Raw genomic sequence first — 12,967 nt, 5'->3', positions numbered from 1 at the left:
GTGAAAAACACAGTTTCGGAAGAGCATTTTTGCAGAAGTGTTGACGTGCTCTGTATGTAAGAATACAGGAGGGATGTGAGAAAACTATTTCAGCATCAGTATTTTTGCAGCATCTTTTGCCTCACTTGAAATAAGAAATCCACTCTGATTTTGGATTCTGGTTCAGCATTCCTGCAGCCAGTACCCTGTACTTCAACTGTACCCTGTAAACTGTAGAATAGGCCAGTTCCAAAATAAAAAAAAAAGCCACCATTTAAAAAGGATGAGGCCTATTCTTACAAAATTATTATAACTTTTAGAAAGTTTTAGTTTTTACATAAATAACATTAAAGTTTTAAGTCCTCCCTTGAAAGATACTTGAAAATAAAACAAACTGTCATCTTTGATAATGACTGATAAGTAGCTTTTGGGTGGATATAAATTAAATTATGCAGATTTCTTTGTGGCTTAAATAAGAAGAAGAAATATTACCAAAAACATGTTTCAGGAAAAAAGCCACGAGTGTTCGGCTACATGACAACCAAAGCTGTTCTTAAAGACAAGAAAAAAAAATCCTGACTTTATTTTGAGGACAAAGACATTGGCAAATCTGTCAAAAACACTTTTGTTTCCTGTACAATAGGAAACAATGAACGAAAAGCAGTTAAATCCAACAGAAATTAAATCTGTGGAAAGGGGAGCCCTATTTGTAAATAACATCTGGGAATATTGTGCAAGTGCATGAATCAACTTGCTGAAGTGACTTCTGCATTGAAAATACATTCAAAACCTTCATTTCTGCATTTTACAATGCAGGTATAAGAGTGAAATTGTGCAACTAAAAAGCAAAATGAAACCACTGTTTCTGACGCAAGTACTGGTTTTTTTGCGTAGAAACAGCATTTTAGGGAACATGAATCTTATTTTTGCAACTCACAGACATGAAAGATTCACAATATCTCTGTGCAAGTACCACCTTTGAAGATGTGCTGCTGAGTGGACAAACCTACTCCAGATTCAAGTGCTGCAGCTCAATTTAGAGCTAAAGAGCTGTGGCTCTGTTCTGAAAATGAACTGTACCTCATTCATCCACCTGCAGGACTCTGACTGCTCTGGAACCAGTTTCATATCTGAACTGGTGTGCGGATCAGGAGTTTCAGGGTAAATGCCCCGGGCTTGACTTTCAACACGGTGGATTCACAGAAACGCTGGCATCAGTCTCTCAGGGTGTTAATGTGGGCGCAGATCTTGAGGGCGGGGCCTAGCTTGATGTTCATGGTGGACATGAGATGCTCCTCCTTCAGCAGCAGCAGGGCCTGTCCGTCAATCTCCTGAGACAGGAACTGGGAGGCGAGCTCCTCACAGCCTGCGAAGAGGAGGAGGAGGAGGAAGATAAAGAAAGATAAAGAAACAGAAAACAGAGAGAAGGAAGAACAGAGCAATGAAGAATGTGAATGTGAGTATTAAACAGAAAGTCTTCCAACCTTGTAGTGAGGAAATGAACTGCGACACTTCCTCCACGCTCCACTGGGCGGGGCCAGCAGGGAGGCAGCTGGGGGAGGAGCTCTCCGTCGGGAGCGGAGGAGGCGGCGGGCGGCAGGAGGCGGAGGAGGCGGACGACAGGGACACGGGGTCGTCTTCATCCTCCTCTCCGCTGGACTCCTCGTCTGAATGGCTGGACTCTGAACGGCACTGTGAGGGAGGAGAGGCGGAGGAGAGGCGGAGGAGAGGTGGAGGAGAGGGAGGAGAGGTGGAGGAGGTGGAGAGGTGGAGGAGAGGAGGAGGAGAGGCGGAGGAGAGATGGAGGAGAGGAGAGGTGGAGGAGAGGTGGAGGAGAGATGGAGGAGAGGTGGAGGAGAGGTGGAGGAGAGATGGAGGAGAGGCGGAGGAGAGGCGGAGGAGAGATGGAGGTGGAGGAGAGGGGAGAGGTGGAGGAGAGATGGAGGAGAGGCGGAGGAGAGAGGAGGAGAGGAGGAGAGAGGAGGAGAGGCGGAGGAGGAGAGTGGAGGAGAGGGAGGAGAGATGGAGGAGAGGTGGAGGAGGAGGAGTGGAGGAGAGATGGAGGAGAGACGGAGGAGGAGGTGGAGGAGAGGCAGAGGAGAGGTGGAGGAGAGATGGAGGAGGGGAGGAGAGGTGGAGGAGAGATGGAGGAGAGGAGGAGAGGTGGAGGAGAGGAGGAGAGGCGGAGGAGAGGGAGAGGCGGAGGAGGGCGGAGGAGAGGTGGAGGAGAGGCGGAGGAGGGTGGAGGTGGGAGGAGGAGAGGTGGAGGAGAGGTGGAGGAGAGGTGGAGGAGAGCAGTGAGCGAGGCGTTGACATAGTGGTTGTCCTGTGTTTGAACCCGGTTTGGTGGTGTGCACCGACATGCATACAGAGCTAAGCTGTCGTGACAGTTTAATGTAGATAAGACAAATCAAAAGTGTCATCACTGAAATAAAGAACCCTAAATAGTTTGGACGTTTTCCAAGAAGCACTCGTTACAACAGTTTCCTTCTTAAGTGGCCTGGGACATTTGCCAATTTTCTACTATTTGCAATTTTCTCTTATGTGCAAACATAATGTATTAGTGGACAAGACCTGTAGCAGAAGCTATGCGCAATAAGACTTCTGTTATCCAAATATGTTTTCATTTCATTTTCATAAATTGTCTTTTGAGTTTGAAACCTCTATTAAATTACACATCATTTTAATGTCGACATAATCCTGTTTGACTTTGCAATTCAAATCATATACTCTATGAAAACATTCATATACCCTAACAATATCACCATCTATTCAAACTGGCTTTTGATGCTATTGTATAACACTACAATATCAATATAAACATCTTAAATCATTTAACCCTTTCCCGTTGCAGTCGTCGTTGTCCTTCTTGTAGCGAGAGGTTTTTCATATGGAACCAGTTCTTCTTTATCGTGTGACAGTAAGACCCTCGAGCGACACGGTATTTAGAGCACTCGTTATTTGTCCTTATTCCTTTTCTTTAGCAGGTCTCTCAATTCTGCTGCTGACATTGTTAAAGATGAGAGACTTTCCCTGAACGCATCTCCAATAAAGGACATGTGGTGCAGGATGCGTAGCCTTAAATGGGATCGTTGGGGCTGGTGATTTATACAGCTATCTGACGTCAGGAGCGTTGATTAATCTGAAGAGGCACACTGGTATGACCCCAATAAAGGAAAAAAAAAAAGAGAAAGTTACTATAAGAATACTAATATGTTCTGTATGAGGCCCAATGATTCTGGTTGTTATAACTGCGGTGCAGACTTGCAGCCACTAGGGGGCAGACAGGCTTACCAGGAACAACTTGCAGCTATTGATGGATCCATAAGTTGCTTTCCACCTCGAACATTCTCATCTCACTGTCAAGGTCACAAACTGTGGCTGTTTTTATGTGTTATCATTCATGTCTGTTGTGGTTTAGGTTCCACTATGTCGGGCATAAACTATGTGGATATTTCACAAGTTAAAAACACATAATGTAATGTTAAGGGGTCCTTCTCACCTTGACAGGTATGGGTCTCCCTGCTATCTTGGCACTGGCTATCTCTGAGCTGGTCCGTCGCGGGACCCTCCGCCGGGTGATTCCTCCGTCCTCGTCTGAGTTGGAGAGCTGACCGTGACCCTGACCTTGACCTTGACCTTGACCCTGCCGCACGCAGAAGTGCTGCCTGAAGCTGACGTTGTACCTGGGGAACCAATACATACTGTATCGTAGACAAAGAGTGACATATACGGTACTGAAGCCAAGGCGAGCAACACATACAGTTTTTCTCCCTTTGCACCACGCGCCGTATCTAATCTTTACAGGCGGAGCGGGCAAAGGGACCAATGCAAAGCAGAAGCAGGGGAAGTGAAATAATATGCAAACAGCAATCTGTTCAAAACAATGCAGGCAGCGCATTGTTTGTATAGCAATACATGTATACGACATAATACATACATTTGAATAGTGAGCAAATTCAAAAAAGAGAAAAAAATGAACAGGACTGCACTGTAATTAAGAAACAGACAAACGTTTACATGCCATTTTTGTAGAGAAAAGTAGAAAAAGTGGCTCGATCGCAGAATTCAAACATACATGCTGTGTTATATGCAGCTGTAGCCACCTGAGGAAGAACAAGTGTTATCTTTTTAAAACACGAGAGAGATAAGGCTACAGTTGCTGCAGCTCTCAGCAGTATCGTGTATCTCTTTTCTAAGATGGCTTCCACTGCATATATTATATTTCATGCATGTTGAAGTACCTCTTGGCACACGTCATGGAGCAGAACCTTTTGGTGCCTCTGAACTGGCTGGCTGGAGCAAAGTTTTTACAGTACTCACACTTCAGCACTGAGAGGAGAGGGGAGGGGGGGGATCAAAACAGAGCAGATGGTAAATATATCATATCAAACGTTTCATTTATGTAAGAGAAACAAACAGAAATGCATTTAAATGGCTTTAAGGTTCAAGAGTGTCATGATGGTTTTCTGTGCTGCCTTCAAGTCAAAGTCAGGAGGTGGGAAATTCCTAGCTTGAGGGTTTTAATTAAAACCTTTGTGCGTTCCTGTGGCCGAGCGTTTAGACAAAACATGTTATTTTGTTGCACACAGACTGTAAAATCCTACCCTCCATGTTATGTTCTAGATTTTATTTTGAAAGGTTAAGGGGAGGCATTAGGTGAATATGGGGTCAAAAGTTTAACTAATAGATATCACTATGAAATTTCCCCAGTTGATTACATACATGATGGTAATATTTTTTTGTATTACAAGTTTTCCGAAATGTTTCATTTAAATATGCAGATGAGGCCTGATCTATTCAAATAATGTGCTAATTTGCATACATTTTACAAAACAGAAATCTGAACATTGGATAAAGCCAGGTTAAAGATTCTTGTTTCATTTTGTTGACATATTAAAGTCTAAAAAGAAATGTATTTTCTCCATGTTTTTAGTAGTAATGTGTTCTTTAAATCAGGCTATGAATGATATAAAGAACACAACCTCTGTTAAAAACCTTCAGAATATAGAGAGGAATGAAACTGTAAGGTTTGGTGTATGTAAGAGCTACTGAAGTGGAGATGTTTTGACGCTACAACTGAATAGAGTAAAAAAGAAAAACTAATAAATACCACCATAAAACTTCCCGAGTTGATTACTTATGTGTATACGTTATTTTTTTATGTAAGTTTTCTGAAATATTATGTTAAAGTAGGCAAATTAAGGCATTATCTAATGATAACTTTTGGCGAATTTAGAAGAAATCTACAGACGCAAATAGTCAAAGTAGTTAATTAAACACCTAAATGTGTATTTTGGATGTTTTTCTTTACAGCAAAATAGACCAAAATCTTAAATTGACAAGTGAATGAAAAAATTTTTTTGCCTGTAATGTCTGGCCTTAATAGGTAATTAGCACGGACAGCTTGATTAGCTAATTAAACCCTAAAATGTATGTCCTTATCTCTTGACTACAAAGCTGTTTTTACAAATATTTTAGTCATGTGATGCTGAAAAATACTGTACTGTTGTAGTCAATCTAATAGCAGTTTGGTTTGGTTACCTGTCGCTGTTGTAACCGTCTCTGATTGGTTGGTGTCCAGACTGTCGTTGGTTAAATCCTCACCAGTCGAGTCCTTTACTGAACCACAAACCTGTCAATCAAACAACAAGCAGTAACAGAAAAGGTTGATGACCAGCAGACCAGTGTCATGCATGAGTATTGTACTTAAAAGTAGAGCTGCAACAATTAGGTGACTAATCGATTGATCGATAGACAGGCAACTATTTTGTCAAATGATTTATCGTTTCAGTAATTTTTCATGGAAGAATGACAGAAAAAAGCTGTTTTCAGCCTTTTAAAATATTGACAGATCCTGTTTTAAATCACATTACAAAACAAGACATTTAAAGACATCACTATGGACTCTGAGAGACTGGGATGAACATTATTAATACGACCAAACGATTTATCTAGAAAATGATCCGTAGATTAATTGATAAAGGAAATTATCATTAGTTGCAGGCCTTCTTGAAAGTGACATTAGAAACTACAAATCCCAGGTACTCACAGGGAAAGGCTCTGCCCCCTCCTGGATGACGAAGCCCTCGATGAGGTGTGTGAGGACGTTGGGTTTCACCACAGCTTGAGGGGGAGGAGCTCTCTCCCCCTGGCCAACCCCACGGGACACTGACAGCAGGGGGGAGGGAGAGGAGGAGACGGGAGGAGGAGCACCAGGGCCTGTGGGGGGAGGCGACAGGTGGAGGGGGGGGAGAAAAGAGAGGAAAAATGTTGTGAAATTCACGTTTTTAAACTTGGAGATATACATGTTTTCTGTGTGGTTACCTGCTTCCCTGGGATTGGTCGGCACGGCTGAGACGTGATCTCTGATTGGCTGGAGCCGTGGAGGGGAGGGGCCGTCTTCATCGTTGGCTGAAGTAGAGTCTGATTTTCTTTTTAGTGAGCCGGTCAACTGTTTTACCTAAAAAGAAAACAACAACAGAGAAACTGTTTCTACAGAACAGCTATAAAAAGAGATGGTCAATTTTATAAATATGATAATAACACTAGTCAGACTCAATGAATATTTCTTTAAAATATAAGTTACTATTCATTGATTCATTGACATTACTTATTACTTATTAATATTATAATTATTTGAATCATTAAATTATATATTTTATATATCAGTATATATTTATATTATTATTATCATTTTTTGTAATTAAATAAAATAAATTATCCAATCTTATTTATGTAGTAATTGTCATCAACTATAATGTTGTAATAATATATTATTTATGGATTTATTACTGTGTTTTCTATTTATTTATTTATTCTCCTGGGACATACCTGCACATTTCTCTGGTCACAGCCATCAACAAAACCAAATACAAATCTCTGTCTCGTGTAATAGTGTCTGTATATTTTTTTTGTACATCTTACTTGTCATCTGTTTGCATTTTGTCACATTGTCAACATAATAGATAAATGATTAAATGGTTAAAACTTAATTAAGGAACTTTTATCAGATACTGCATCACATTTTGTTTGCAGAAGCCATTTGACAGTGTAATTGTTCTGGGTTGAGCTGTTGAAAACAGAAGAACTGGAAAAGTTACTTTCATTTCTAATTTCCACAGCCCAAAGTCACAAGTTAGCCTCTGTAGAACAGAAGAGATGTGAAAATTAAACCCACAATATCTAAATTCCACATTTAACTGCAACTACTGTGGAATTAAACTTCTTCTACGACGTTATAAAAAAACAATACACAGTGTACGCAGCTTTGCCTTAATGACAGTAATCAGCTGACCTGTGCTGTCTGACTTCTGGATGAGTCTCCGTTGGTGGTCACAGCCGTTGACGCTCCTCTCTGCTCCTCCGTCACCAGAGGGAGCGAGAGGGAGGAGCGAGACATCGATGAGGGAGGGGAGGAAACCACGGTGGCCTGGGAGGAGGCGGGGTTAGAAACCACCGGTCCGTTCTGACTCGGCCCGGTGCTTTGATTGGCCTGCGGGTGCACCTGAGAGACCTGAGCCAACGGGGGGGCCTCCTGTGGCGACTGGAGCGTCTTTAGCCCCACCCCGCGGCCCACGACCCCGCCCTCCCTGGACGCGATGGACGCCACCATGGTGAGCAGGCTGGACGAGCTGCTGAGGACGGCGGCGGCTCCGTCCTGGCAGCAGCTGCCCCGGGCCAGAGCCAGAGCCTGGGCGTTCCCCAGCGTGCTCTGTCTCGCTCCTACGATCTGGACGGGGATGTGCGGCGGCTGAGCGGGCTGAGCGGAGGAGCTGCTGACGGGCGGCGGGGCGGGCAGGATGGGTGGAGGGTTCCTGGAGGGCAGCTGGAGCGGCAGGCGGAGCCCCTGCAGAGTTTTGGGTTGGATGGGGACGGGTCCGTTCCCGTGGCCCGATTTCTCTGCACCGAGCGACGTCTTCTGCAGCGGCTGCACCACCAGCGTCTGAGCGTTCACCGCCGGTTTGATGGTCGCCGTGCCGACAGGATACCCGTGCCCCTGGGATGCCGCGCCGGACGTCAGGACCAGAGTGTGAGCCGCTGTGGGGGCCGTGGATCCCGTGGTGAGAGTCCGGGTGCCGTGAAGCAGGAGCTGGGAGAGAGGGATGGAGGAGGTGGAGGACGTGGAGGAGGAGGAGGAGGAAGGGTGGGCTTTGAGGTTGGTGGGCTGAGGGTAGGTGGGGATTTTGATGTGGGGCGGCTGGTGGTGGTGCTGGTTTGGCTTAGTGGAGGAGTGGGAGATGGACTGGTGTGAAGGCTGGACTAAGGAGTAAGCAGCTGAGAAGACAAAGAAAACACTGTCATCTATGACGCTTAAACCAACTGATCAAAAAATGAACAATATGACTAGATATGGTGACAAACACCAGCCTACCTGAGTCACTCCTCTCTGGGGCTTCAGTCTTAACACCTTTGGGACCGGACACACCTCGCATGGCAAGATTCTGCACCTGGACAGAAAGAGGAAATATAAAAAGGGCGAAGAAATCAGTGAGGCAAAAACAGAACAAAAGTTAACACTCTCCTCATATCATTTTTCCACGAACCTGGTCATTATCCGAGTGGCCGCCGGAGGAGGAAGTTGGCGTCACTTCCTGTTGTTGCTGCTGCTGAGCCTGTGGTTGCTGGGTGACGGTTGCCACGGTAGCGGCTGCCGTGTTGCCGGGCATGAAGATGAGCTGCGAGGAGATGGGGGCCCTCAGGGAGCGGTTGACCTGCAGGACGACGGGACGGACCATCAGACACACAGGAACAAAATATCTATTCTTTAACTGGAGCTAGTTAACGTTAGCTGTTAGCTGTTAGCAGCCTGTGTGAAAGACCGTCCTGCTTGGCTAAATAAGTGAGCTAACAGCTTACGTTATATGTGCATTATGTGTAAAATAAGTATTGAACACGTCACCATTTTTGGAAAGATCTAAAGATCAGAGTTCATAGAAGAGGCCCACGGAACCTTCAAGATTTGAAGACTGTTTGTGTGGAAGAATGGGCCAAAATCACACCTGAGCAATGCATGCGACTAGTTTCTCCATACAGGAGGCGTCTTGAAGCTGTCATTACCAACAAAGGCTTTTGTACCAAGTATTAAATACATTTCAGTAAGCGTGTTCAATACTTTTCCCTGTGTCATTCCATTTTATTACACATAACTTAATTTCTGAACTTATTTGCTTTGTTCTCTTTGTATGTATGGATTACTTGGGTTGTTACCGACATCTGGTGAAAATTTCATGTCAATAGCACCTTTAGAAATATATTTACTGAGAAAAATGGTGACGTGGTCAATACTTATTTTACCCGCTGTATACAAACTGCTGCACACTGTTAAAAACAAAACATTTTGGCATGACAATATCCTAACAATGTTTAAAAGTGATTCATGACTCACCCTCAGGTACATTTGTCCCTGCCCCCCCGCCGTCCCACTCAGCAGCACCGATTGGCTGATGGTGGACGTTGCCGGGGCGCCCATGGGACGGCTGCTGGTTGTAGATCCAGATGTTACACTGGCCTTAGAAATGATAAAGAGTAAGTTCAATGTGTGGAATTCTTTTTGTGTCATTTTTTTTATGCATTACTTTAAAAAGTTTCAATCAGGAAGAACTTTTTGCAGCGAAACTAGGTTTTTCTTGTGACCAAAACCTTCGTATTTGGATGATTACGTCCACTTCTCATGAACAGTATATGAATCTGATATCAACTTAGTATCTTCCGGCCCATACAGGTTTACAAGGAAGACTATCAATTTACATGTACATAGGTGTGAAACCAAATATACAAAATATAGAAAAACATAACTTCATACTTGACATGCATCAAATAAACTGATCTGATTTTGTATGTGTGTATTACTCAGCTAGTTTGCTTTATATTCAAAGCTGTAGAAATAACACTAGCTCATACTGACACCAGTCCAACTTGTTTTTTCCCCAAAATAATTCAGAATGTTTGTTCTGCATTCCTTCAGAGGTGCACGCAGGTTCTCATATAAAATAGCTCAATGAGCCGCACTCATACCTATCTTGCATGCATTGCTACATCCTGCAAAACCATGCTTATCTAGGTGAAATATTGAGTTTTTAGTCAGGTTTTCTTAGCTTGTGACAGAGAGCAGCTGTGTTGGTGCACGGGTACATACAGCTGTGGTGCTGGTGGTCTGAGAAGAGCCGCTGCTGGAGGGACTTGACTGGCGACTGGCTGCCAGAGTAGCCTGGCAGGAAGAGGAAGAGCTTTGGGTTTAAGTCTACTCCAAACAAAATCAAAAAGGAGGATGTTTGCAGAGGCTGTGAAGAATGTTGAATGAATCACAAAATACTGAGTACAACTCCAAACTGCTGCAGGAGCTGATGAGCCGAGATGGAAGCAATCAGTTTGCTTTGCACTGCTGTAATCACAGCAAAATGTGGCTCTTTGTTTCGGTCACAAACATACAATTTTGACCGTTGGCACATAGCAAATTCTGTTTTCTTTCGTTTCTTTTTTGTGCATACTGTTGGCTGAATTTATAAGGATGTTGCCATTTTGTTCTGTTATTCTCGATTTATTGGTTCAAGGGACCCCCATACTGACTTTCTGCAAAATCATATGTGAATCTCTTGTCTGCTCCAGTTTATCAAATTTATTTAAGTGAAATTGTAAATGACAGCATACACACACACCTTTACCTGTTGCACGGCTGCCAGGTTCTGAAACTGGGCGTTGCTGATCTGCTGCTGCAGCATCAGCTGCTGGAAGTACTGAGCTGCATTGGGCTGCCTCTGTAACGCCTGCAGCGCCTGGAGGGAGGAGGAGAGGACGCAATCAAGGAACAATCATGGGTCGGGAAAGGACACGAAGAAAGAGAAGAAGAAGAAGAAGAAAGCAGGACACGAGACAAAGAGGAAGCAGGAAGGATGTACTGAAGGATTATGAAAGAGAACGGTAGATGGAGAAGATGACGGCAGATAACTAGATGAAGATGTGGAAGGGAAAGAGGGAAAGAAGCAGGAGAAAAAAGACGTACAGTTCTTTAAAAAAACGAGAGGAGAAACGAGGCCAGAGGAGGTGGAGAGGGAGGGAAGCTGTAGCAGAGCGCGACGCCTCCTGCCAGCTGCCTGATGTATGAGCGGAGGCTCGTACAGTAATAAGTCCAGAGATGAAAGCGAGGAGCGCGGCAGGCTGGATTAGAGTGTGCAGGGTGACAAAGACAGATGGCTGTGCAAGGGCGACAGAGGCCTGGGAAAATTACACAGAGCCTCCATCAAACCCAGCTCGACTCCATCTCTTTCTACACCTCCCAGTTTAATTCACTTCAATCACTCTCTGTCCTTCGGCTCACACATAAATCATGAAATATATAAAAAACTAAACAGGTGAATCATCCTGATCTCACCTTTATACAAACAAGCATACTTTACAAGAATCTAAAGTATGTTGTATTTTCTCATGTTATGAAAGGTGCTATTTAAATACAGTTTATTATTTTTAATTATTATTATTAGGGGAAAAACAAATCTGTAGGTCTGCATAAAGGTTACTTTGCTGATATATATATATATATATATATATATATATATATATATAAAATATATATATAAAATAAAAGCTGCTCACATCACACAAAAAAAATAAAAAAAGATACCAAAATGGAAATTTTATGTTGTAGACTATTGTCAAATCCTTAATACCCTCTTGGATTTAATACATTTATTGTAATTTATTTTCTAATTTGTGAACTCAAGGATGAAAAACTTTGAGGAAAAATGACTTGTGTTCCCTAATAAATAACATTTGAGTCAGACAAAACTCAAAAGGCTTAATGACTTTGAAACATGCATTTTTAACATAAGAGAAAAATGAAAAAAACTAAACAATCTGGACAGAGTATAAACCTGTAAACTGTCAACACACACACACACACACACACACACACACACACACACACACACACACACACACACACACACACACACACACACACACACACACACACACACACACACACACACACACACACACACACACACACCACCGCCTGTCTTTCATACAGAGACATGGAATTCATCGGAGAGGGGCGGGAGCTCGTCCCGGACGCAGTGCTCCCATTGGTCGAGGCCCCCTGTTGGTTCTGCTCGCCATCCGTCTCCATGGCTGCTAACAGAGGAGACAGAGGAGACGTCCATCAGTCAAACACACAGAGAGAAACAGAAACACACACACACACACACACACAACACTTTCTCTGATGAAAAACCAGCCGTCACTTCTCTTGACAAACGTTCCTCATGGAGGAGAGTTGCTGTAAAGCTGACTGACGCCGTCCTGCTCTCTCTGATATATTCACTTTTAAACTGACGCTGACGACTACTAACGTTTCCTTCTGACTCCTCTAACATCTTTAAATGTGTCCATTTCTCCTGCATCACATCACAATAATTCAGAGTCTTACAAACAACTCTAGAGACTCTAACCATGGAGGCTGGACACTGAACTTCATGAAACATTATATTCTTATTAAAATACACAGTTACCCACAAAAGAAAGGCTTTTAAATAAGGAGTCAAATAACAACTGAAAGGTATAACTGTATAATATATGAATATAATATGCAAAATAACATTTTTGACTTCTTTGCAGCATTTCCAAACCGTTTTTCTGTGAAAATTTAAATAAACGCACAGAAAAGCCACAAATACCCACATTCATATGTGTCATTTCACACAAAACACCAAACAATGAAATGTCAGTAAATCCACGTCGGTGTGAATAAATGCACAGATGTTTTTGGATATTGATGGAGAGCATTCCTGAATGCCAGTTTGATTTCTGACTGGATTTCATGTTTGTTTTTGTTTGTGGATTAAAAGATTTATAAAAATAAAGTGATTTGTAAATCTTGTTTTTATTTATGTAGCGTGAAAAATCCCTAGAATTCAGACCGACTTCTCTACAAAATAAGGAAAGTTTACATTATAGTTGACAGTCAGTCAGCTGTTGTATTACAGAACAT

General features: G+C 42.9%; 1 protein-coding gene across 1 annotated transcript in view; it reads right to left on the bottom strand.

Moving 5' to 3' along the window:
• Positions 1–671: 671 nt before the first annotated feature.
• The window catches only part of LOC129096843 (polyhomeotic-like protein 1), a 14,329-nt gene continuing 2,033 nt past the window's right edge, over positions 672–12,967 (bottom strand). The window contains exons 2-15 of the mRNA XM_054605521.1: positions 11,987–12,111; positions 10,638–10,754; positions 10,118–10,189; positions 9,368–9,490; positions 8,526–8,693; positions 8,354–8,429; positions 7,277–8,256; positions 6,307–6,442; positions 6,032–6,201; positions 5,524–5,614; positions 4,224–4,311; positions 3,482–3,683; positions 1,464–1,671; positions 672–1,345 (exon numbers count right to left, since the gene is read on the bottom strand). Coding sequence (XP_054461496.1) covers positions 1,194–1,345; positions 1,464–1,671; positions 3,482–3,683; positions 4,224–4,311; positions 5,524–5,614; positions 6,032–6,201; positions 6,307–6,442; positions 7,277–8,256; positions 8,354–8,429; positions 8,526–8,693; positions 9,368–9,490; positions 10,118–10,189; positions 10,638–10,754; positions 11,987–12,106 — 2,703 coding nt within the window. The 5' untranslated portion in view covers positions 12,107–12,111 and the 3' untranslated portion in view covers positions 672–1,193. The remainder of the gene's footprint in view (positions 1,346–1,463; positions 1,672–3,481; positions 3,684–4,223; positions 4,312–5,523; positions 5,615–6,031; positions 6,202–6,306; positions 6,443–7,276; positions 8,257–8,353; positions 8,430–8,525; positions 8,694–9,367; positions 9,491–10,117; positions 10,190–10,637; positions 10,755–11,986; positions 12,112–12,967) is intronic.

Source organism: Anoplopoma fimbria, chromosome 10, assembly GCF_027596085.1.
Source record: "Anoplopoma fimbria isolate UVic2021 breed Golden Eagle Sablefish chromosome 10, Afim_UVic_2022, whole genome shotgun sequence".
In the NCBI taxonomy this organism is placed as follows: Eukaryota; Metazoa; Chordata; class Actinopteri; order Perciformes; family Anoplopomatidae; genus Anoplopoma; species Anoplopoma fimbria.
This window is presented reverse-complemented; position numbering and strand designations above follow the sequence as displayed.